The following is a 25,332-nucleotide window of genomic DNA, read 5'->3' as shown; positions in this document are numbered from 1 at the left end:
CGTCCTGGTACTGAAAGGCATGGAGACTTCTGGATGGACAGATTTTTCTAAACTGCCTAGACCATTCGGTTATTGAAACATGACACAAAAGCCTTCTCATCTCTGTATTCCATTGTAGGCCAATTGCCCAGACACCATAAAGCCTGGGAGTCACTCTCAATGACCCCTCTGCTCTCTCCCACCCCGTCGAGGCAACAAGGAGTGCTGACTCTCTCTCCCCAATGTCTCTCCCGTGACCACACTTTCCTCTTCACCCTGCAGCCCCCCACCACACCTCTCATCCAGGTCACTGCAAAAAAAGACCTCTTTGGGCCTCTAGTCTGTTGTCTCCCTGAACCCATGCTCTTCCTTGTTGCCACAGGAGTCTTCCTAAAACACAACCTGTTTAAAATATTTCCATGTTACTTACCCCCAGGGTACTCTAAACTCGAGTCCAGCCCATAGAGCCTGCAGGATCTGGTCCTGCCTCACATCTCTGACCCCATCTCCCGCCTCTCTGCACGTCCCCAGTGATTCCCTAGCACTGATGTTGTAGCACACGCGGCTGCCTCTGGTGCAGCCTTCCTAGATCAGCTCACCAACACTGGACCATGGAAGCCTTCCTCTAGCTCCCCCAGACTCCAGACCTATACCACCAAGTCACCTGTGAGCTCAGTGAAGGTAGAAATGGAGTTTTATTTATTTCTACCTTCACAGCTAGTACAGGCCTTGAAACAAAGGCCCTCAAAAAAAGATGAAAACGAAAAATCCAACTAGCTCATGGAGTCTCACAGTGGGAAAATGCTCAGCAAAGAGGAAGGGATTCACACCTTGGTAGCCAGCTCCTTCTCCCGATCCACAAGGCTTTCAATGTCTGCTGAGTCGTAGCCACTGCTCTCGCTGGGGGTGATGGCGCTTTCAAAGGTGGTGGTAGAGATCTGAGAGGAGATGCTGGTGGAAGTGCTGAGGGTCCCACTGCTGAGGCTGGGGGACAATGAGTCACTCAAGGATTTGGGGATGCTGTCACCAAGTCTGTCACGCAGCAGCAGGAAGTGGCGAGTTTTCTCCACCTAAGATCAACACAACTGCCTCAGTACACATAAAACTTATTAAGATCTTTGTAAGATTTGTTTTAGAGAGAAGGGAGACAGAAAGAGAGAGAGAACACGCGCGCATGAGTGTACACACATGAAAGAGCATGCCTGAGTGGAGGGAGGGGCAGAGGGAGACTGAAAGGGAGAATCTCCAACAGAATCCCTGCTGAGCATAGAGCCTGGCATGGGCTCAATCCCACAACTCCAAGGTCATGACCTGAGCTGAAATGCTTAACTGACTGAGCCACCCAGGACCCCAAAGCTCATTAAGATTTTTTTTAAGATTTTATTTATTTATTCATGAGACACACACAGAGAGAGAGAGAGAGAGGCAGAGACACAGGCAGAGGGAGAAGCAGGCTCCATGCAGGGAGCCTGACGTGGGACTCGATCCCGGGTCTCCAGGATCAGGCCCTGGGCTGACAGCGGCGCTAAACCACTGAGCCACCTGGGCTGCTCCTCATTAAGATCTTAATAAACAAAATATTATGTCTCCATCATGATCAAAAGCTGAAAAGCGGGATCCCTGGGTGGCTCTGCAGTTGGGCGCCTGCCTTCGGCTCAGGTCATGATCCCAGGGTCCTGGGATCAAGTCCTGCATTGGGCTCCCTGTGAGGAGCCTGCTTCTCCCTCTGCCTATGTCTCTGCCTCTCTCTGTCTGTGTCTCTCATGAATAAATAAATAAATCTTAGAAAAAAAAAAAGCTGAAAGGCCAGGATCACACAGAGAAGTTGAGTGTGAGACTGATACTTTGGGAGTCATGCTCAAGAGTTTATCTGAGTGTTTCCAGCCCTTGGATACCTCGTGAAGGAGCTCCAGCTTCTCTAACTCCCACTGGTGCTCAAGGATGAGGCTATCCCCACGGGGCCGCCAGCCTGCTAAGTTCTCTTCTCCTCGCACATATGCTACTGACGTATCCAAGATTTTTCTTCTCCTCCTCTGCATGCCTGGGATGGGACAAGAAGAAATAATGTTTTTTTGTAGAGAAAACTCTGATTCCATTTTTAGCTCAAAACAAACTAATAATTCATATACACGGCAAACTAAGACATTTAGTCAAAATACATAGAATTCTGTTTATTAGTAAATATTCACCCCTTTTTCCCAAGGCAATTCTCTGACCCTCTTTTAGGACTGATTTTTATATTCTTTGATAATTATGAAGATTTGTAATGCAACTTGAGAAAATGCCCAAGTCATTGTATTATGTGAAAATATAGAAAGATTGAATAGTCTGTAACCTAAGGTTCCAAATGTATAAAAATACACCCACGTGAAGTAGGAAAGGACCTCCCTGCCCTCTGCCCACACTACATTCAGGAGCTCAGTTAGGACTGCAGTTGAAAAAAAAAAAAAAAAAAAAGGACTGCAGTTGACAGATAGCTTCAACCTCATTTTCCATTAATTTTTAAAAATATTATAGTTTTACATATCAAAGACATGAATTTATGTTAATTAAAACATTTATCAAGGAAGTATCTGGACACTGTAATTAGCTGCTATTGGGACATGGATTCACACTCAAATTCTTTTTTTAAACTAAATCTTGTCTGTGGGCTCTAACCTTCTTCCGTGTATGTTCTCTGAAATGATTCAAACTCACCTTAATCGAATGTTTTTTAAGAACCCTGACTTTTGTCCATGTTCCAGTTTATAAACATAGAAATGCACAGGGCTGCTTAAGGCCACCAAGCTAGAGGAGTAGCAGCAGCCCAAAGAAACACCAAAAAGGACACACAAATTCAACTTAATAATTTGCCTTCCTAGAGCACAGAAAGTTTGAATTCTAGTTTGGCAGCACCTATAAAGTTATACTGCCAAGGTATCTTTGGTACTAACGTGGAGAGGAAAATGGTTATGAAGTTTGCCAAGACAAATTCATTCTAATATGCCAAAATTTTTATGTTACAACCTCATCATATTTTGTTCAATACAGTTTTTTTTTTTTTAAGGATTTTATTTATTTATTCATGAGAGAGACAGAGACATAGGCTGAGGGAGAAGCAAGCTACCTGCGGGGAATCCGATGTAGGACTCGATCCCAGGACTCCAGGATCACAACCTGAGCCAAAGGCAGAAGCTCAACCACTGAGCCACCCAGGTGCCCCTCAATACAGTTTTTTTTTTTTTTTTTTTTTTTTTTTTTTTTCCTCAATACAGTTTTTATAACTGTTTTGCAGGTCACAAACGAAATAGTATTGTAACTCAGATAAAGGTCACTCTCACCACCACCAAAAAACTAGCTTATAAGATATACTTGGTCCAAAAATTTTCTATATATCCTACGTGGGTAGGATAGATTTTTGACATAATATACTCCAAGCACAGGCAAAGATATCAATCACCTCCCCAATCCATAAGGGCTTACCTGGACTACCCGTGTCTGCCATTTTGCATAAACTGAGTTCATAAATTCCAGTGACTCGATTGCTATTCAAATTAAAACAAACAACTATTTAACTTCTTGTAGCACAAAAACAGGAAAATCTTAATTCTTTCTACTTAAAACACTGTCCCTGCATAAGGACTGCAGCCCACCCTCAAATATAGATATTTCTTATTTCTTATATTTCTTTCTTTTCTTATTTCTTATTTCTTTTCTTATTCTGAACTTAAGAAGTATATTTTTCTGAGGAGTTTGTTTTCATCCCAATCTTTTTAATTACTTTAACAGGATGAATAAAATTGAATGATAAACTCAAAAATTTGTAATAAAAATTAAAAATCTGCCTTTTCTGACCACAAGAGAAGAGATGAGGGGGAAGTCTGACTAGAATGAAATGATGGGCATCAAATCTGGGAGCATGCGATTAGGAAGCGTACTGAATCACTCGTGTATTAGTAACACTTATTATTTAGGCTGGGTGGTAAGGAACGGGTCATCCCTTTATTAGTCTTGACATATTTTGATATATCTTAAATATGAATAAATCTTTAAAAAAAATCCCAATGAAAATCCCAAATCTAATTCTAATCAGTTAGAATTAATGACATCTGAGAGAACATTTAGTCCCTGCAAAATTGTTCTGTGAGTGTTCACAATGTAATACTCCTTCCTTCACTCATACATTCATCTATCCATCAATATTTCAGTAAATGCCAACACTTAGAAGTTATTGTACTCCAGGTATGAGGTTGTAAGCCAACCCTGAAACAGCAGGCCAGTGACACCGAGAGATCTGCTGATTCTGTAGTGGGCAAACCAAATGGAAGCAAAACTTGTCTCAGAAACTTACGAGTCTGGTGACTTTGAGTAGCCACTGCCAAAGAGGCTGCGCAGAGAGCGTGGCGGTGAGATCTTGGCATCCCGGGAGTAGAAGACCATGCACACGTCCTTGGTGATGACCGCTGGCTGGATGCAATGATCCAACTGAAAGCAGAAAGGAGCGGGCTCCAATTAAATGCAGACAGAATATCTGTGTCAGGACTCTGCACCTGCACAGTTGGAAAGCTGGTCCCAAAAGTGGGGGCTGGAAGATTTCAGCTCTACCAATTACTTCAACAGCAGCTTAGCAGATAATAAATGCAAGATGAGGAAGCAGTCCTTGCAGCTCCTTTATTTTTCCCAAATTAAAAAAAATTTTTTTCTGAAATAATGGCCATAATTATTTATTATGTGCAAGCAATGTTCTAAATGCTTTTATATATGACTTCTCCACATCTTCCTGAGGCAAATGCCATCATTATTACCCCTGTTTCAGAGATGAGGGAATTGAGGCACAGACAGAGTCTCTGTGGAAGGATATGCTGGCAGTAAGTGGCAGCACAGGCACCTGAACTCAGGCTAGTTCCAGGGTCTGGGTTGTTAATTGCTCCTAGGCTCTGCCCACAGCTACAAAAACAAGAGGTGAAGTTCTCTTAAAATCATACCTTTGGTCACCAAAACTGAAGTTATAACAGAAGCCATATGACTTTTTTTTTAAGTTTATGTATTTTTTTTTTTTTTCAGTAATCTCTACAAGCAACATGGAGCTTGAACTCACAACTCCAAGATCAAGAGTCACACACTCTTCTGACTGAGCCAGTCAGGCACCCCATTGTAGGGCTTTGTGATTACAGAGACTAGGAACAGAATCTAATACAATCAGAACAGTAGCAAACAGTTTACAGAAATCAGTGAATCTTTCTTCCTCATTTCCTGCAGTAATCTGCCCACTGTTCAGGTCTAGCCATTTGTGGTGATTTAGGTTCAGAGTCTCCTCACCTCTAAGTATGCGGACAAGGTCATGTAGATCTTTTCCCCATAGGGCGTCACTCTGTTCAGAAGGAGAGAGTTATGGAGGGAGCTGTCCCACACGGCCTCGAAACGGTAGAAAGTCCTGAGGTCAGAAAGGCAAGAGGGAGTCATTCAAAGAAGCTGGGTCATCTTAGTCCAGGTACTCTGTCAATAACACTACTGAATCCTACACCAACAGACCCTTGCAATGTATCGAAATGTGAGAGTGGAGCCTTTATCCCCTAGAAGGAAAAGGTAGGCTACCAGTCTCTAGCCCCACCCCCCACCCAGAAGCACTTAGCTATGCTTTTTTTTTTTCTGGACGAGCCTGCTTCTCTGCCTATAAACAAAAAAACCAAATCAATCAAAGTGATTAAGATGAAAAGGATAAGTGCCTATAGACAAAAACTGAAGGAAGAAAGCCTAAATAAGCTCCTCTGTCAGTCAACAAAGAGAGAGCAGGAAGCCAATCCTCAGGAGCTCATAAGCCTGTCTTGACATCACAGTCCAGTTCTGCTGAGCCTCAGAAATGTCACAAATTCCTGCGAGGACTGATGGACCAAACAGGCAGAATAATTTAAGTACAGAGAATCTAATTTTAAATAAAAGGATAAGAGGCTATTCTTACTGATGTTTCAGTAGAATGATTTTAATACCAAAGCTGTATAACCATTATTTGTTACTTTTCAAAAAAAATCCACATGAAAGTCAATCTTACGTTTCAATAACAACCAGAAGCTTGATTTAATAAGCACCTACAAACTATTTTTTAAGTTGTCCTAATATCTTCCTTTTTTCCTACTGGTAAAACCCCATAGACCTGACCTGACATTATAGACCAGCCCCCAACTCTGCCCGCAGGTGCGCCCGCAGGTTCCTTAACAAGTGTCTACACCTGCACAGTGCATGTTCCATCACTACTGGCTCTCACCTGGTTCAGCCAGAGTTTCTGTACACTTTACTTCCTTTTATGTTCCTCCTTACTCCTTCCCAAATGGTAACCTTGCTAGTGTTGTCTTTTCTAGATTTCCTATGAGACAAATAACTTCCCTAAATCAGATGAAGAGAGATGGGAAAAGACTTACTTCACTACTGAACGAGGACTTTTTCCTACCCCCCAAAGAATAAAATAGATAAGACAAGCAGCTCTGACAGCAGAAAGAGAAATGTTTAAAAATAAACAACCTATTTCTCACAGACTCAGCTGCCCAAGTAGCTGAACTGGTCTCTACTATCTCACAGGACAAAACAATGAAAACAGTGAATAATTATGCAAAGCTACAGAGCAACAAACCTTCAAGTTTCTGACACAGAGAGGACAAAGAGAACAGAATACCCAGCCTGAGATTCTATATGAAAGATGGGGGGGTAACATTCTAATTTGTAATCTAGCAGAGGAAAAGCTGAAGGTGCATAAGAATAAAATGGACAAGTTTAGTAAATGGAATGGGAAAAGAACTCTACCAATTACTTAAGAAGCTGTGTGAAATTGTACACACATCAGGAAAAGCCAAGGGCACAAAGGGTGCAGGATAAGGTGTTGCTCTATCCTAGGTCTGCATGGGGAAAAATTACTAAATTAACATAGTAATCTAAGCAACATAAGACATAAAGCATTCTGATAAATTAGAATCTTTATTTGCAAAAAGCCAACAGAAAATACCTAGGCATATCCTTATCAAGAAAGAGCCTGCAAAAACATAGAAAAGGCTTTTGTTAGTACAGAAAAAAACAAAACAAAAAAAACAAAAAACAAAAACGGAAAGGAAAAAAGAGAGAAAAAAATTAAAAAGGCAAATTTGTTAAGCAAAGTGAATCTAAGTGGACAATTAACAGAGAACTCCATGGGGTACAATTTGATAGCTTATAATGACATGGGTCCCTCTCCTGAGACATTTAATTAAGGAAAATGTTGGGCATGGAAGGGATGGTGGACACCACCCCTATTAAGACCCCATCTGCAGGTGACTCAGTACTGGCAAGTAGGAAGCTGCTGTGGAACTGAGGGAAAACCCAGTCAATTAGGTAACACAGGTGCAGGACTGGGAAGAAAAGCAGCTGTGACCCTTGTGGGCTCCACACCATGAGAGCTCTCTCATAGATGTATGTACATCTCACACCCAAAGTGGAGTTAAGTTCAACTTTAAACATTAAACTTTAGGCAAATAGAACAAAAGCTCTCTTAACCAAACTCCACTTAGCAACTTGCCAAATTAACTTATGCTGTGTTCCTAAAATATAAAGATGGATATCTATTTTTCACTGAGCATCCTAAACTAGTGGTATCTCATCTACCCAGACAGTTTGCTCCCAGGAGCTGAGTGGTGTGAGTGTGTGCTTATCAAGTATCAATAGTATTTGGCCCTGAACCTGTTTATACTGTACTTATTATAATCGTTTAATTTAATCAAATATTAGGCAAATCCATGAAACATGAGGGCAAAAATAATCTTTAGTGTGAAACATAACTAAGTCGAACATTTTTGTTTATTTATTTATTTATTTAGTTTTGAGAGAGTGAGAGAGCACCAATGAGCAGGGGGAGAGGTAGAGAGAGAGAATCCCAAGCAGGCTCCACAGTCAGTGCAGAGCCGGACAGAGGGCTTGATCTCATGACCCTGAGATCATGACCTGAGCCAAAATCAAGAGTTGGTCACCCAAATGACTAAGCCACCAAGGTGCCCCAAGTTGACCATTTTTAAAAGATGTGATAACTGCTGAGTTGTGTAAAAACAGCTGTTAAGCTTGGGTGTCATCAGTGTTTTTAAAAAAGGGGGCAGGGCAGCCCCTGTGGCGCAGCGGTTTGGCGCCGCCTGCAGCCCAGGGAGTGATCCTGGAGACCCAGGAACGAGTCCCACATCGGGCTCCCTGCATGGAGCCTGCTTCTCCCTCTGCCTGTCTCTCTCTCTCTGAATGAATAAATAAATAAATCTTTAAAAAAAAAGGGGGGGGGCAAATAGTAAAATTTCGAGAATAAATGATAAAAAGTTCAAAGGATTTTTGCATTTATTTAGTTATTTTTAAAGATTTAAAAATTTATTTGGTGAGGAGAGAGAACAGGCACAGAAGGAAAGGAAGAAGCAGACTCTCCACTAAGCAGAAAGCCCAATATGGGCCTCAATTCCAGGACCCCAGGATCATGACCTGAGCTAAAGGCAGACACTTAACCAACCGAGCCACCCAACTGCCCCTAAAGGATTTTGCAAGAAAGACAACCAGAAGTACAATAATTAAGCCTATAATTAAAGGGAAGGCCTTGGCCCTACAGCAAGAGCTTGACAAATTAATATGTTTATATAGCTTAAATTAAAGTATTAAAGTATGTATCTTTTTATTATATTTGACTTTAACCAATTTTTTTGGTTAATTAACTCTAAACTTCTACTGTGAAAGATAAGCTCCTTCTAACAAAAGCCAAATTAATCTCCTAAGCATCTGACTCTGGCTGGGTATGAATCAGAGGACTTTTGAAGGTTACTTTAATGTAGGCAACAAGCATTTCAAGCAAACATCATTGTTCTGTGTATTTCGCTGAGTATTCTAGAGAAATTTAAAATATATTTCTCATAGTTGCAAAGAAAATATGAATGCCAGCTGAGTATCTGCCATCAACATCCAACTGGAGAAAATACCATGTGGGGTTAATGCTGTCTTCAGAGGGATCCCTGGGTGGCGCAGCGGTTTGGCGCTTGCCTTTGGCCCAGGGCACGATCCTGGAGACCCGGGATCGAATCCCACATCAGGCTCCCGGTGCATGGAGCCTGCTTCTCCCTCCACCTGTGTCTCTGCCTCTCTCTCTCTCTCTCTCTCTGTGACTATCATAAATAAATAAAAATTAAAAAAAAAAATGCTGTCTTCAGAGAAACAGGATTGTTCACAATTCTGCCCCGGAATAGACCAGAAAGGGCCAGAGCACACTTCTTTACCTCTGCTACCACTCCCAAACGTGTACACCCTCATATTCCTTCCCTCTCTCTCACAGCTCCTCCTACAGGCAAAAAGCAAACAGACATTTTCTTTTTCTTTCCTATGCAAAACTCCAACACAAGGAAACAATGGAAAAAAATTAAGGCTGCCCCAAACTTTTAATCCTGTTTCTTCCTTTTGTCTCATTTTTCCTCTCCCTCTTTCCAACAGAGATGTGAGCACATTCTTCAGGAACAGACGTATACGGAACTCCTCTTATAATGCAAAGGCAGGGTTCTATGCCAACATTAGAACATGCAGCCACCTCTGCTTCCCAGCCCTTACCACATAAAGGAGTGAAGTCTCTGTGCACAGTGACATAACTCCTTTCCTGGGGAGGTAAGAGGGCCCCAGCAGATTTATCTCCAGTTGGACATGGGAAAGCAGACTGGCTATGTACTTTATGCACTGTCATCACTTGATTATAAAATGGAATTTCAAGGGAAACTAATTTAAAATTAAAAATAAAATAAAATTCATTATTTATAGCAGACAACCTTGTTCAGAAGAGTTTACCTATGTTAATTTATCACTTTTATGAGTAAATGAAAAGCAAACACTGAGACTCCTGGAACCTATGCCGGCAGCAGCATAGGCTGAACATGAGAGGGTTCGCTATACCTGGGAGGGCAGGTTTCCATGACACTGAGGACCAACAGACCTTTCTCCACAGCAACCCCTTCACAGGAAAACAGTCTCAGCAACAATTAATTCCTACTTTTAAACCCTTGGGTAGTATGCTGCATTTTCTTTTTCTGTTCCTGTCTCTAAGACTGTGTTACATTCTACTCAAACTCTACACAGGATGGAGCATTTTCACTCCATACAGTAACTGACCCACATACACCTATCTCTAATTCTTTTTTTAATTTACTTTTGGAGAGCAGGGTGGCAGGGAGGAAAAGGATGTCCTCAGTGAGAAAGGGATGCATTTCTGCACCTGAGCAGGAGTCACTGGTGAACAAGGAATCTTAACGGTGGAGCAATCAGCCCCCATAGGGCAGACACCTTGCACTTATGTAGCGGCCCTACCTGCTGGAGTTGTGGGAGGACTTCAGGTACTTGGCAGAGATGATATTCAGAGAGAGGATGGCATCAACTGCAGCCTCATCCACCTCAGCCTTATTTCTGATCCGGCCTACAAGGAAGAATAAAGAAACTAGGACAGGGGTACACTTAAAAACACAACAAATTCATTAAGCTGAAGACAGACTTTTACACCTGGGTAACTTCAGGTGCTGGGAGGGTCATGTGGCTAACCACTGAGTGGTCCCCCACAATTCTCCGTGTCGTCTTCCACTTACTTCCCACATTTAGTCAACTGTGAAACCTGACTGATTCTCTGTTCAAAGAGTTTCTCATATCATATTCACCTCAACTTTTCTGTCCAACACCACCCCCTACTCACAAAGGTTATCCCCTTCCTGTCTGGAACACTGCAGTGGCCATTTCACTGGTCTCCTGGCTGCTCACTTCTCCCCCTTCCAATCCATCCTACACTCACTTTACAGAATCTTCTTAAGCCACTGCCCTCATTATATCACTTTCTTGTTCAAAATTCTACAACCATTTTCAAATTACCATTAGGGGAGCCCTAAAGGATGTGCAGCACAGAGGTGAAGGGCACACAGCCTGTGGAGCTGGACTGCCTGGGTTCCAACCTCATCTTCAATGCTTTGTCTGCGAGGCTCTGACACATTGTTCAACATCTCTGAACCTTCCTTTCCTCATCTGTGAGGAAATTCTTCCCTCATGTGATTATTACAACCATGTTATATGTTTTTTTAAAGATTTTTTAAAATTTATTCATGAGAGACACAGAGAAAGAGGCAGAGACAAAGGCAGAGGGAGAAGCAGGCTCCTTGAAAGAAGCCTGATGTGGGACTTGATCTCAGAACCCCGGGATCACACCCTGAGCCAAAGGCAGACAGACGCTCAACCATGTTATATGTTTATGTTATGCCATATTAAATAAACTATTATTTTTAGAGCATTCAGGAATGTACTTGTCACAGAATAAGTACTACATAAGTGTTTGTTTTTTAAAAAATGGCACCTGGGTGGCTCGGTCAGTTATGACCTGCCTTCAGCTCAGGTCATAATCCCAGGGTTCTGGGACTGAGCCCCACATCAGGCTCCCTGCTCAGCAGAGAGTCTGTTTCTCCCTCTCCCTTTGCCTGCTGCTCCCTCTGCTTGTGCTCTCTCTGTTAAATAAATAAATACAATTAAAAAAATAAAGTTTGCAAGCCACTGCCCTTGATAGGAGAGAGTATAATCTTCCTTCTAGGGATTCTTTTGAAACTTTTTAAAAAAATATTTAATTAATTTATTTATTTGAGAGGGAGAATGAGAATAAGCAAGGGGAGAGGGAGAAGCAGACTCCCCACTGAACAGGTAGCTCAGCGTGGGGCTCGAACCCAGAACTCTGGGATCATGGCCTAAGCTGAAGGCAGACACTTAACCAATTGCACCACCCAGTTCCCACCCCCGCCCCCACAGGTTCTTAATCTGGTCCACAGATACTCAAAGGATCTATGTATAGAATTCAGGAGGTCTGTGAGCTAAAAAAAAAATACAACTTTATTTTCACAAACCTCTGACTGAAATTTGGCACTTCCTTCAATTACAAAGGGAGGGGACAATCCACAGGAAAATCAGCAATACCTGTGATGACTGTCTCCAGTAGAAATTATAGAAGTTTTCACATCATACTGAGGTAAAATATTCTGACATTCACCCCACTCTGAATGATAGAAATTTGACCCATTGCTTCTTTAATGCACTTAATGCATTAATATAAAGAACAGTTTATATTATAAATTTGTTTGGTATTTGAGCAATTTCAGTACCACTGGTTTCCTTTGTACCCTTGAACAACACAGGTATGAACTGCATGGGTCCACTTGTACACAGATTTCTTTCTTAGGGCTGCATGACAGCCCAAATCAAGAGTCAGACATTTAACCTACTGAGCCATCCAGGTGCCCCCTATTTTCTTAAAATTTTCTTTTCTCTAGCTTACTTTAAGAATATAATATATAACACATATAACATATAAAACATGTATTAACTGACCAAGTTATTGGGAAGGCTCTGGTGAACAGGCTGTTAGCAGTTAGGTTCTGGGAGTCAAAAGTTATAAGGGAATATTCAACTGTGCTTCTAATCCTCATGTTGTTTAAGGATCAGTCATACTTTATTTCTTTGTTTATTTTTATTTATGAGAGAGACAGAGAGAAAAGCACAGGCACCAGGAGAAGCAGCCTCTCTGTGGGGAGCCTAATACGGAACTCTATCCCAGGACCCTGGGATCAGGCCCTGAGCCAAAGCAGACACTCAACCACTGAGCCACCCAGGTGCCGTTTTTCTTTTCTTTTTCTTTTCTTTTTTTTTTTTTCCCTCCCTCCCTCCCTCCCTTCCTTCCTTCTTCCTTTCCTTTCCTTCCCTTCCCTTCTTCCTTCCCTTCCCTTTCCTTTTCCTTCCTTCCTTTCTTTCTTGCCCCTGTTTTCTACATTTAAAAACATAGTTCTAAAAAAATAAAATAAAATAAAATAAAATAATAAAAAAATAGTTCTGAGGGCTTCGCCACTGCCAAAGGGGTTCATGGCAATAAAAGATTCAGAATCCTGCCTTAGACTCTAAAGCTTATATGGTTTAGTCAATTTTTTCTTTTCATCATGAGACCCTGGCAGGGTTTCTAGCTATTTGCATACTAGACACATTCTGGACACTCTTACTCAAGATGTTTCTGTGTGTGGGAAACAAGACAAAACATGAAAATGCTCTCATATTTCTCCTGCATCTATTCAGACCCTCTGGATCCTTTCTGTTGTTAATTCTCAGTACAGATATTTCTCACTTGTTCTCATTTTGGCACTTACTCATCAAACTGCTTACTTGTTATTTTTTTAAAAGTTTATTTATTTATCTAAGTGCTCTCTACACCCAGTGTGAGGCTTGAACTCATGACACTGAGATGAAGATTGCATGCTCTACCGCCTGAGCCAGTCAGGCACCCCATACTGTTTTAATCATACATACATTGTTTCCTCAATGAAAATTCAAATTCACAACGAGCAGAAACTTTTCTTATGCCTTTTCAGAGCCTCTAGAACCATTCCCACAGTAACTGAGTAAAATAATGGCTGGTTGAATAATATATTCCTAATGATGGAGGCTGAGAATTAAGAGTAGTTTCAAACTCAAGGCCACATATTCTCCATACTCTGTGTTCTCCAGTACTCTTTCCACATATTCCCCATGTTCCTCTAAAAAGCCTGGCTGCATCCTCGGCTAATGGAATGTACTCACCTACCACTAGCTCACGAACATCCTTCCAATGGAGTTCACTCCCCTTCTCATGGATAATGGTCACTGTGATCCTTCGCTGGATGCCCTAGGTAATGGAGGAGGGTTGCAGTTTAGTGGGATAATCTATGATTTCCTCTTGTGTGTTGTTTTCTGGGTTGCATGATACAGGATTGGGTAAGAGGAGAGATGTGGAGAAAGGGGAAAATGCTGTCCACACTGTTACTCTAAACCAAGGGATATAGATCAGGAGCTGAGGAAGAACCTGTACCAGGTTCTAAGTACAGATGACCAAAAAAAAACCCAAAACAAAACAAAACAAAAACCAGATGACCAGATCGTGTGACTCATAATATACAACCCTCAGCTCCTATGCCCACCTGGGTCATAAGCATTTTTTTTAAGATTTTATTTTTAAGTAATCTCTACACCCAGCGTGAGGCTTGAACTTACAGTAACCCTGAGATCAAGAGTCACCTGCTCCACTGACTGAGCCAGCCAGGCACCCCAGACAAGCCTTTTTGAGCACTGACTAAATTTACTTTTGATTTACCAGAGGAGGATCTACATTTCATGCCTAAATATTTAATCCATTGTAACTTCCAACTTCTAACACTATTAAGAACTTTTAACTGTAAAAGCAGTTTCCAAACATGAAAACTGTATACAAGAAAATAAAATTGTATAAAATGACATAGGAGCTGCATGAATTATAGTAATTGAAAAAAACAAAGTCTTTTTCAAAATAGGTCTTCTAAAATATATTTATATATATAAGCAAGGGTATAAGCCAAGGTCTGAGAAAAAAACAAACATACAAAAAAAAAGAAAAGAAAAAAAAAAAAAGAATGACAATGTCTTTTCAATTCCCAAATCTACTTAAAATAGAGAGGAAAAGCAGAGAAACAGAAAGAGTTCTGTGTTGGTCCTCTCCCAGGCCCTTTCTGGTTCCCTGGTTAGTACCTGGTGAAGCAAAAATGTCCCCTGGCAGGGCAAGCCTGCTGTGTGGTCAACCACAGCTGGGATGTACCTATAAAAATAGAAATGGCATGAGAAAGCAGTTAGATGGGATGCTTGCACTGAATGCCACCTCATCTGGAAGGTCCTCCCTGTTGCTACACCCCACATGGTCTCTGTTTCTCCTGTCTTCCTCACCATCTGGGCACTTCATCACACAGTCATTTCCATTTAATGAACCTTTTCGCTTATCAATGTCATATCACCCTCACTAGACCAAAGTGCTCACAGCACAGCAGTATCTTTTGGCTCCATCCCATTCTCTTGTATAACACATATTCCATAAATAATGCACAACTGCAACAAGTGTCAAGAGAGAAGAAAGGGATCATTTCAGATTTTAGGTAGTTTTTAGGAATCAGAAAGGAATGAACTCAGTAGTAGACACTATTATTGTGGTCTCCCTCAAATGGAAGTTATAATCACATTATAGATCTGTCTACGGAAAGTACAATTTCTTAAAGCAATGTCACTATTGACAATTAAATACAGAACTGATAGAGTTATACTCTCATACACAGTAGGAACTCAGAAAATGTTCCATGGAGATGATCATGATGGCGGTACTCAGCATGCTGAACAGAGGATCATTAGGATAATATTTATTGCCTACCCTTTATATTAACTGATAAAGCCCCTTGCCTCTGTTTTGGAACAGGATCTTCTTTTGTGTTTTGCCAAGCGCATTTTTAGAGACAACTCTGAACAACAATTACATTCACCTCTTACTCTAACACAGCTCACACAGAGAAAGTAAGCTGATGTTGATTATTTTGATCTAGGTTAATAATCCTCAACTGGGGGTGATATGCAATGTCTGAAGACATTTTTGGTTGTCACACTGGAGGGGAGGTGCTATTGGCATCCTGAGGGTAGAGGCCAGGGATGCCACTAAATATCTTAGAGTACACAGGACAGCCCCCCATGACAAAGGGTTATCCAGCCCAAAACAGTGCCAAGGTTGAAAAACCCTGGTCTAAAGAAACATTCTACCCGCAATCCTCTGAGATTATTAAGGTAAGTTTTGACTATATTATGTACAATATACTTCTGATCCTTTTTGCTTTGCTGCTGAAAAAACCCACTATGTAAGTTTTCTTTCTTCGTACAAAGTGCCAGTCTCCATGTTCTTGTTGCTGCTTACAAGGCAAATTATTATTCTGGACAGTCACTTCTTTGACAAACATCTAATTCAAAGAATAATAGCAATACCACCAAAAATTCAATTCAAAACTGGAATTCAACAGTATCAATGATTCTTTAATCTGAATATGAAAAGAGAGACTCAAAATTACATTTTCTGGTTCTGAAAAACTTTGCCTTTGTTTAAAAATTTAGAAGGCTGGACTTACTCTCCTGTAGGCTCCAGTTCACTGATCTCAAACCAAACCAGAAGATCATACTTGCTCATGCTCTGGCCGAGGCTGGTTTTGCTCATGGTGTTTAACTTGGTGGCTGGAACTTGTAAAAGGTTTTAGAAAATGTCAAAATCTGGTTCAAGTCTACTTAGAAAAAGTATAAGCTTTTCTTCAAGGATACACTTAGGAAAGGCAACAAGAGTCAAGGCTAGATTTCAATGTAGAAGACCCAGATAAACATCGCTATCAATAATACTAGCATCTCTAGATTCAGAGAACCGGGAAAATGGAGAATCGACATCTTTCTCCTTATCAGCAAACAGTATCTATTGATAAGAAAACAGGTTTTGTGCAGAGTAAATGTGCACAAAATGTGAGCACATTTACTGTGAGCACATTTACTCTGCACAAAACCATTCAGAAACCTTCCTTAGACTCTCCTATTCTGTGGCATACTGAGCATGGAAATAATGTGGGAGAAACAATGTGGGTAAATAAAGTGTGTCGCCCCCCCCCCCCCCCAGGGTCTCCTCAAGGACGGAGGGCATGAGAGAAGACCCATGCTACAGCCCAGTGGTTCCCAAACCTCCCTGCACTTGGGAGTCGCCTGGGGATCTTAAAGCAAAGCCCAGGCAATTAAATCACAATCTCTAGAGGTGGGATCCAGTCCTCTGAGAGGGACTGAAACCCCTCCAGGTGATTCTAATGTGCACATAAGTTTAGGAACCACTGGTCTAATATGTAGGTACAGGATTCTATAAAATATGATCTCATGTTACATATTTTCTTCACATTTAAATTCCATATACTTAACTGTCCTGGTAAAATAAATTAGCCAGAAATGCAGTTATCTGTAAGAATTCCAGATTCTACATAGTAGGTATTTTGGAACACTACACAGAATTTCTAAAATCTGACAATACATAGAGCATTCTCTGTTCAGAACCTGGGAGCACTGGAGTGAGAGTCCAGTGACTTAGGATCTAATATTGTTCAACTGCTAATTACTATGTGGCTTTGGTTAAGTCACTTCATCTCTGGAAGTCTGTCTCTTCATCTTTAAAATATAGATTATAATATTTAGCCTGTTATCTTGAAAAGGTTATCATAATGACCCACTGACACAAAGTATCTAAAGGGGCCTTACGACTCATACAGTACTGTCAAATGTCAGCCTATCTGCACTATTCACTCCAGCTGAATTCCACATGATTTGGTGCTGTTAGTCAAGAAAAAAGTGGTGCCACTGATTCTGGCAGTCATCTGAGGACCAAAAAGCAAAATCAGAAGCCTTAAAAGAAAAAAATCTTTAAAGATACCATTGCAAAGAATCCAAATGAACAAACATAAGGCGCCCCACGCTTAGGGTGATGTGAAAGAGGCACAAGTAGAGGTGTGTTCTCACATCTCTCCGAAGAAAACGTACTCTTGACAATGTGCTAGACCCTAGATTTGGTTCAAGCAGCAAACAGCAATGCCAGTGTTTCATACACAGAGAGCCAGGCTTTGGGATCAGCCCCTGAGGATGGTTCTACATCTAAGGCAGAGCTAAGTCAGCTACTAACCATCTCGTTTAGGTGCCCTCTCAATCTGGCAGCTGGGAACTGGAAGAAAGAGAAAAGGCGGCACTGTGTCTGCCCCATCCTGGAAGGTGGCAACGGCAGAGGAAGCAAGTGCACTGGCGTGCTCAGAAAATGTGTCCAACACATGCGCATTCACATAGCCAGATATGAGAAATCGAACCAGTTCAATCTTTCTCTCATGGTCTGAAGGCAGGATGGAGAGCATGACAGAGGTGGAGAAGAAATACAGGGTGGGGTGGGAAAGTGGCAAGTGGGCAATGAGGAAAAAGGATGAAAATAAAGAAAAAGCAAAACAAGATGAATGAACATGCAGAATATATCTGAGATGCAAAGAAATGCCCAGTCACCCAACAGTTAGGAGGTGTTACATATAAAGCAGCGATATTTAGGAACAGGAAGTTTATCAAAATCTATAATAAGAAGACCAGAAAGTTGGGAGGGAAGGAACCCTATTGTTTCTTACTTCTTATTTAAATCAGGAACCAAGAATTACAGTTCCTGCTGGACACAGGAATATGTATGGATACACGGAAGTGGAGTGGGCATTTGAAAATGATTTCTGTCTGAAAAGCCATCAGAATAAGAGCCATGTCACCCAGAGAAGGGCTCACCTGGCTTGGAGAGCGGCATGGGTGGAGGGAAGAAGCGTCGAGATGGCTGAGGAGGGCTGCAAAGGAAGAGGAAGAGAACAAAGTTCAAGGCTGAGAAAGGGTCCCATGTTGACATCAATAGCACATTTAAATCCCCACTAGAAACATACCATTTGCACTTTCAGATGAGGCATAATATCAGATACCAAACACAATCCCACAGTGAAACTGAGGCTTACACATTTTAATAAAAGTCTCCTTGTGGGTCCTAGCTAGTAAGTGGAATACGAGAAATTTTCTGTTAACACTGACACTTTGCCATCACCTGAAAGCCACCATCATTGCTCTCCTCACCAACTGTGATGTTGTCTCTCTCCTCTTAGTGCTCATGCTTCCTAAGTTCTGGATGGTGAGGAAAAATTACACACAATCCTCATGTTACACCATCTCACTTTCTATCCTTTTTTTTTTTTTCTCCCCTCACTTTCTATCCTATTCAAAGTCTCTTCCTACAAAAGAGATGGTACTTCAGGTCAGCTAGGCAAAATTCAATGTGCTCTACCTATAATTAGTGTTTCGGTGGCTTAGAAAAAAGGTGGTGATGTTTCTAAGAGGAAACATCAGGTAACATGGAAAATTGTTCTTTAGTTATCTGAATCCCTTAAAAGATTTCTTTCTTCCTGGCAAGTGGCAATAACAGTAATAACAAGATCAACAAGAATCTTTGCTTATCTGGTCCAAACCTGTTAAGCTCCTGTCCTTGCAGATGAAGTGGGTGCTGCTGATAATGCCCAAAGACTTCAAATACTATCGGCTTGGTTTTGATATAGTCCACAAATGATTCAGTGACCTCCACTGCAATCTAGTAAGGAATAAAGCCAAGCTAGATTATGGACAGATTTATTATAACACACGTTTGCTACAATCAGAGTTTTAGCACTTTTGAGCATCTAGTATGTGCTGGGTATCTGACTCTGCAGGCCTCCCATACCAAGACAGGGGTTCCTCCCTGGTTTTCATTCTTTTCTCTTTTCTTTTCTTTCTTTTTCTTTTTAAGTAGGTTCCATTGCCTGGAGCCCAACACGGGCTTGAACTCATGACCCTGAGATTAAGACCTGAGCTGAGATCCAGAGTAGAACACTCAACTGACTAAGCTACTCAGGTGTCCCTTCCTGGTTTTCATTCTAGGGCAACTTTACCAAGCTTTAGGCCTTCAAGAGCCTCCATCATCTGCCCTACTTGCTGCTCTTCACACACTTAGTGTTTTGGCACAAACTCACCTGCTGCTCCTCTTGCCTATGCTTCTCTCATTGTGCCTGAGGTCTGGCCCAGGCTATATATAGCTCTGCCTGGAGGGCCTGCCCCTGTCTCTGTGCCTCTAAGTCATTCCCATACTTCAGGGCTTGCTTTAAATAGTAACAACAGTGAGAAAAACATGACTGTTGACCAGGTACCTGGTATAATATCAAGTCTGACCTACCTTTTCTTATTACACTATATCCATCAGGAAGTTTCCCACTTCCTTTCTCCATCCAACCACCAACCCCCCAAAGAAAAAGTAACTTAAAAGTATCTTTCCGTTAATAGAAATAACCTTCCCTTCTTTCTTTTCCCTTTGCATTTAACAAATATCTTTCAAGATCATGTGCTATTGTTGTTTAAATATGTATTTTATTTCCCCTAAGCTCTTTGGGGGCATAATCCCCTGTCATTCATCATCATTCCCCTGCAGTGTCAGACACAGTCCTTGTGCACACTATCCCAATGAATATTTATCAGATATATGCATGCTTATATTCATGCAATTAAAACTAAAAAAGAAAACAGTGTTTTGTGTCTGCTCTCTCATTTTCAGAGTTATCCTTTCTGCTCATACTTTAGAGACTTAAGATGTTTAGCAAAAGAATGAGAGCATTTCACGTCATGGTGAAGATCCTGGACACCAGAGCCACACTGCTCTGGGCTTAAACCCCATCTCTGCCTCTTCCTAACTCTGGAACTGTACTGAGTGATTTTAAGTACTCTGTGTCTGTTATCTCAGCTGTCATATGGGGGTTATGAGGGCCTATGGCATAAAGGTGAGGATCAAATAAATGAAGACACAAAAAAGGCACTCAGAACAGTGACTGACACAAAATAAGCTCTCAAAGAGTGTTAGCTATTGTGATGAGGATGATGACTTTGAACAGAGTCTGGGTGAGCCTTCCTAGAAGAGATGGAAGGCCTGTTGTCTTACTCCACAAACAAGAGCTATAAGGGGCACTAATGGATTCGTCATAGTATCAACTGCAAGGAAAAGAGACTGAGTCTTAATTTAGCTAAAAAAGGTAATTTAATTTTTTCTACAACTGAGCAATGCAAGTATCTTCTAGTTTAAAGAACAGTATGTTAACTTTAACAAAACTCATATTAAATGCACTTATTTTTCTAGGAAGGAAACACTAAAAACAACTCACTACATTCAAACTAATGGAAGATTTTATTGGCAGCCCAACCCCCACACCACTCATGGGGCCCATTGTAACTAAGAGAAGAAGGCTGGCCACTCAGTCCACAGAGGATTACCTCACCCCTCTAGCCACTCCCTCCATTGTCTATTCTCACCACAAAGCAGCTTGGATAATCCTCCTTCCAGGGCTGAGAAAGCCAAAGGCTGCCCACACAGGACGACTGCCTAACACCAGCCTCTCAGCCCCCAAACCTGCAATGCATTTGGTAAAAACGTCCAAGTCACTTACATTCTGCACATGATAAAAGCCCAGAGGACTTCCTCTGCCATTGTTTTTGAGTGGTTCAGTGGAGAACGCTTCATCATGGCGATGCAAAAAGCTGAATAAAAAAATAAAACACATGAATTTCGCATTACACAGTTTCAAGATCTGTTTTAAGAACCTGACTTGGAGGCGTGCTTGGGTGGCTCAGTTGGTTAAATATCCAACTCTTGATTTCAGCTCAGGTCATGACCCCAGGGTCGTGAAATCAGTGCTGCACTGTGTGTGTGGGGGGGACCTGCCTAAGATTCTTTTTCTCCCTCTGCCCCTTCTTAACCCCCCCACCCACCCAAAAAAATGGAACCTGACTTAGATCCTCTGGAAAGAAGCAGCCTACTTAAGCACAGTCTTTAACTGAGCCAAGTAATTTGTGGTTCCTTGTAATATATATGTTCTATTATCACTCATACAGCCTTTCAGATTTCATTTCAAAAAAACTGAAAGATTAATTGACCCTGACCACTTAGCTACGTGGACACATGTTGCAAGAATATCTCAGAAACCAAGAGTGAATTCAGTAAATTCCTGTTTCTCTGTAGGAACATCTTTTAGTAAGCGTAAAAACTATGAAATCATTTTGTGTGGGAGCCAAAAAAAAAAAAGAAAGAAAGAAAGAAAAGAAAAGAAAGGATCTGGCAGATTCAAGCTTCCACAAGGTAGTACTAAAGCCTGTGTTTGGTGGTCTTGCCTAGGAGTCTGACGACCTGCAAAGATTAGATTGATTGATTGACTGAATTTTTTTTTATAAAGATTTATTTATTTTTGAGAGGCAGAGAGAGAGGCAGAAACACAGGCAGAGGGAGAAGCAGGCTCCATGCAGGAAGCCCGATGTAGGACTTGATCCCGGGTTTCAAGGATCATGCCCTGGGCCAAAGGCAGGCGCTAAATCGCTGCGTCACCTGGGAGTCGCATCAAAGATTAGATTTAAATGTCATCTCTTCCAGGAAGTCTTCCCCAACTCACCCAAACAGTTGTGTTTCCCATAGCACTAGGGACCCATTTTTCTTCAATAGCAATGATTTCATTCTTTGTAATAATGTATTTATATGCCTGTCTCCCTGAAAGACAGCAAGTATCTCCTATAGTGCTCTAGATATAGAAGATCTCCTGAAATATTTGTGAAGCAACAAACTATGTTTATTTATTCTCACAGTGAGTTTTTCTCCCTCCCTATTACTCTGAAATATACAGAAGTAGAGAATTAAAGGATACCGAATCCAAAGATTTACTCCCAAACAGAAATATCCATCAGAAAGTCATCCCACATCCACAAGAAAAAAGGAGGAAAAAGGGAATACTTTGAGGAGGGTAGAGAAACCAGGATTATGAACCATCTTCCAAATCAGTTCACTGAATCTGAGGATAGTAGTGTATTTTGTCCCACATTCCCTAGCCCAGATGCCACATGTTGCTAGCACTGAAGCAGTACATATTACATGTACCTTTTTCTATTTGCTTTCTTCTCACTCTTCTCCTTACCCCTCCTCTCTCCTTCTTGCACTTTTTTTTTTTTTAATAAAGATTTTATTTATTTATTTGAGAGAGAGAGAGAGCACATGAATAGGAGGGAGGGGTAAAGGGAGAGGGAGAAGCAGGCTCCCTGCTCAGCGGGAGCCTGGGTGGCTCAGCTGATTTAAGTGGCTGCCTTTAGCTCAGGTCAGGATCTCAGGGTCCTGGGATTGAGCCCTACATGCATCGGGCTCCAGTGGGGGGATCTGCTTCTCCCCCTGCCTCTGCAACCGCCCACCACCCCCCCCAGCTTGTGTGTTGGTACACGCTCTCTCTCTGAAAAAATAAATTAATGAAATCTTTTTTTTTTTTTTTTTAAGATTTTATTTCTTCATGAGAATACACAGAGAGAGGGATCCCTGGGTGGCTCAGCGGTTAAGCACCTGCCTTCAGCCCAGGGCGTGACCCTGGATCCCCGGATCGAGTCCCACATCAGGCTCCCTGTATGGAGCCTGCCTCTCCCTCTACTGTGTCTGTGCCTTTCTCTCTCTCTGTGTCTCTCATGAATAAATAAAATCTTAAAAAAAAAAAAAAAAAGAGAGAATACACAGAGAAGAGAGAGAGAGAGAGAGAGAGACAGAGACAGAGACAGGGGGAGAAGCAGGCTCCATGCAGGGAGCCCGACGAGGGACTCGATCCTGGGTCTCTAGGATCACGCCCCGGGCTGAAGGCAGCGCTAATCCGCTGCGCCACCCGGGCTGCCCCAAATTAATAAAATCTTTAAAAAACATATTTCAGTTGCCTAACTAGTATACTAATGAAAGCTCAAAGCAACTGAATCATCTACCCAACTCCATCCCATGTTAATTTAGGGCTGCTAGTAAAAACACTCTTAATGGGCAAAATCAACACTGGATAGATAATACTTACAACAACAACAACAACTGTGAGTTATAGCAAATGATATTAGTGACTTACTGTGCAGTAATCACATTAGATTTGGGACTTGGCTATAATCTCCATAAAGGCAGTGCTTTGTCAAATGCATTAGGACCCCTAGGAAGGCCGAGGCAGATTCTGAGGGAGAGGGCTAACAGAACTCCAGAGCAGCAACCTGGTGGCCCCCTGAGGCCAACTGTGGACTTTAGGAATGGGGTGAATGAGACACCACTCTCTTATACTGTGGCCTTTCACAAGTATTGAAAAGATACACTGATGTTTGGAGGTGTTGATGAAATGTTTTCCAAGGATAGGGTCATAAGAAGAAAAACTCTAGGGTTCCAGAGGGTTATGGTATAGAAAGAGCTTGTAAGTGGATAAGGAACGAAACCTGTCACATCTTCTTTACATAACTATTCTTCAGTTGATGTGCAATTTTACTGTCCTTTATATCACACAAGTTTTCTTTTCCCCAAATACTGAACCAGCATAACTGGTGGCTGGACAACTCATGGTCTTCAGACCTGTTTATCAGTAAGATATTTCCCCAGGAAGAGCATTAAAAAGACTGACAGGCCGATCTCTATCAGATCCTGTATCTCCAACAGAGGGGCCCAGGCCACAGTGGAACCCTCTTAGCAGGCAGGATGCCCCCCCACACTCCTCCCCACAGTGAACTCTATTTCACACCATTCTAGGTTTCTGGTTCTGACTCCCTCCTGGCGTGAAAAAAGTGTTTTATTTCAGAAATTGGTAGTTGTTTACCTCTTGAGACTGTTAACCCCTCACATATGTAAAGCACTCCGTGTTGCACAAAGGCAGAATAAAGGTGCTAAGGCTTACTTGAATTGGCAGAAGATATCAGCGTACTCGGGGAGGATCCCACTGGCCTGCAGCACAGTTACCCGGAAAGTGAAGGCACTGCCCAGTTTCAGGTGGTTGCCGACCTCTTCTGAAAACCCTTCCATGACCATCTTACCATCCAGCAAAGTGCCTGACTTCAAATCTAAGGAGGGCCAAATGAACACACATATGGTTCAAATAATGCACAGATCACCCTTCAGAAAGGAGAGAGAAGAGAATTCTTTTCATTCCTAGTCAATGAAAGCAACTATCTCCCTTGACAGTGCTCATTGTTTGGTCCTCTTTTAAAATGTCCCCATCATGGTAAACTGTCTACGTACCCAAGTCATTCATTCGATTGATTTCCTCTGGAGGAGTGATGACCTCAGAACTCTGACCCTGTCCTTCCACGATCCTCAGCTCCTCCAAGGACAGACCAGAACGAGTCATTGCAACTGATGAAAAGTCATTCTGAAAACAAGGCAGGAGCAGGGGTATGATCAAGTAGCACAACAACGTATTCCCCCCAATCTCCTTAATGTCTATTTGCCCAACAAGTATCAGTGACTGGAAAACTATGTGGATTAAGAACTTCCTGAGATAAGGCAATAAAGTATAAATACCTTTACCTCTGTGATTGTTAAGACACGTCCCATGTTCTACAGAACAAGTCTGTGGTAACCTATCTTTTGTAGTTCTAGGTTCTATTTTCCAGTGAACATCTTCCTTATAAACCTGTCTTCTACCTTTTCCTTCTATGAGTTTTTCTCTTCCTGGAAGGCTTCTCACCTGATTAAAGTACTCGTTATCAAAAGATATTTTAGCTGTTCCCGATTGTCGAATTCCAGAGCCATAATCAGGAGCTTCTTCATCCGCTAAGTAGAAAAACAACAACAAGAAGGAAGGATCAAATGAAACTACATAAGAGCCAGAGAATGGCTCTTGCTGGATTAGAAAATAAACAGGAAAGTGGCAGAGTCTTTGAGTTTGAGGACTTTAATAAGACGAGATGCTAAAGAACAATCTTTTGTGTATGAAAGAAAGAAAAAAAGCTGGAAGCAGTAGAGTTACAGAAGCTGCTTCCAACTCTGTTTAAGTAAATTTACTAACCTGCTTAGTTAGCTTAATGAGACTAATTAACAAAGAATCAGTTTTATTCTTGATATTTTTCAAATGTCTTGCATGCCTAGAAACACTGATCCTTCACTTGGCAAGATGA

The 25,332-nt window shown here is 41.6% G+C and overlaps 1 protein-coding gene across 9 annotated transcripts in view; it reads right to left on the bottom strand.

The window, feature by feature from the left end:
• KIF1B (kinesin family member 1B) overlaps positions 1-25,332 on the bottom strand; it is a 147,049-nt gene that overhangs the window by 9,965 nt on the left and 111,752 nt on the right. For all 9 annotated transcript variants that reach the window (XM_041772638.1, XM_041772642.1, XM_041772641.1 and 6 more), the window contains 15 exons: positions 24,903-24,988; positions 24,455-24,584; positions 24,114-24,276; positions 20,850-20,940; positions 18,855-18,973; positions 18,133-18,188; positions 15,933-16,041; positions 14,527-14,593; positions 13,567-13,651; positions 10,288-10,393; positions 5,278-5,392; positions 4,310-4,443; positions 3,442-3,503; positions 1,875-2,020; positions 810-1,049 (listed from right to left, as the gene is read on the bottom strand). In XM_041772638.1, coding sequence (XP_041628572.1) covers positions 810-1,049; positions 1,875-2,020; positions 3,442-3,503; positions 4,310-4,443; positions 5,278-5,392; positions 10,288-10,393; positions 13,567-13,651; positions 14,527-14,593; positions 15,933-16,041; positions 18,133-18,188; positions 18,855-18,973; positions 20,850-20,940; positions 24,114-24,276; positions 24,455-24,584; positions 24,903-24,988 — 1,709 coding nt within the window. The remainder of the gene's footprint in view (positions 1-809; positions 1,050-1,874; positions 2,021-3,441; positions 3,504-4,309; positions 4,444-5,277; positions 5,393-10,287; positions 10,394-13,566; positions 13,652-14,526; positions 14,594-15,932; positions 16,042-18,132; positions 18,189-18,854; positions 18,974-20,849; positions 20,941-24,113; positions 24,277-24,454; positions 24,585-24,902; positions 24,989-25,332) is intronic.

Source organism: Vulpes lagopus, chromosome 10 (assembly GCF_018345385.1).
Source record: "Vulpes lagopus strain Blue_001 chromosome 10, ASM1834538v1, whole genome shotgun sequence".
Classification (NCBI taxonomy): domain Eukaryota; kingdom Metazoa; phylum Chordata; class Mammalia; order Carnivora; family Canidae; genus Vulpes; species Vulpes lagopus.
The sequence above is the reverse complement of the archived record's forward strand: the minus strand, read 5'-3'. Positions and strand labels throughout refer to the sequence as shown.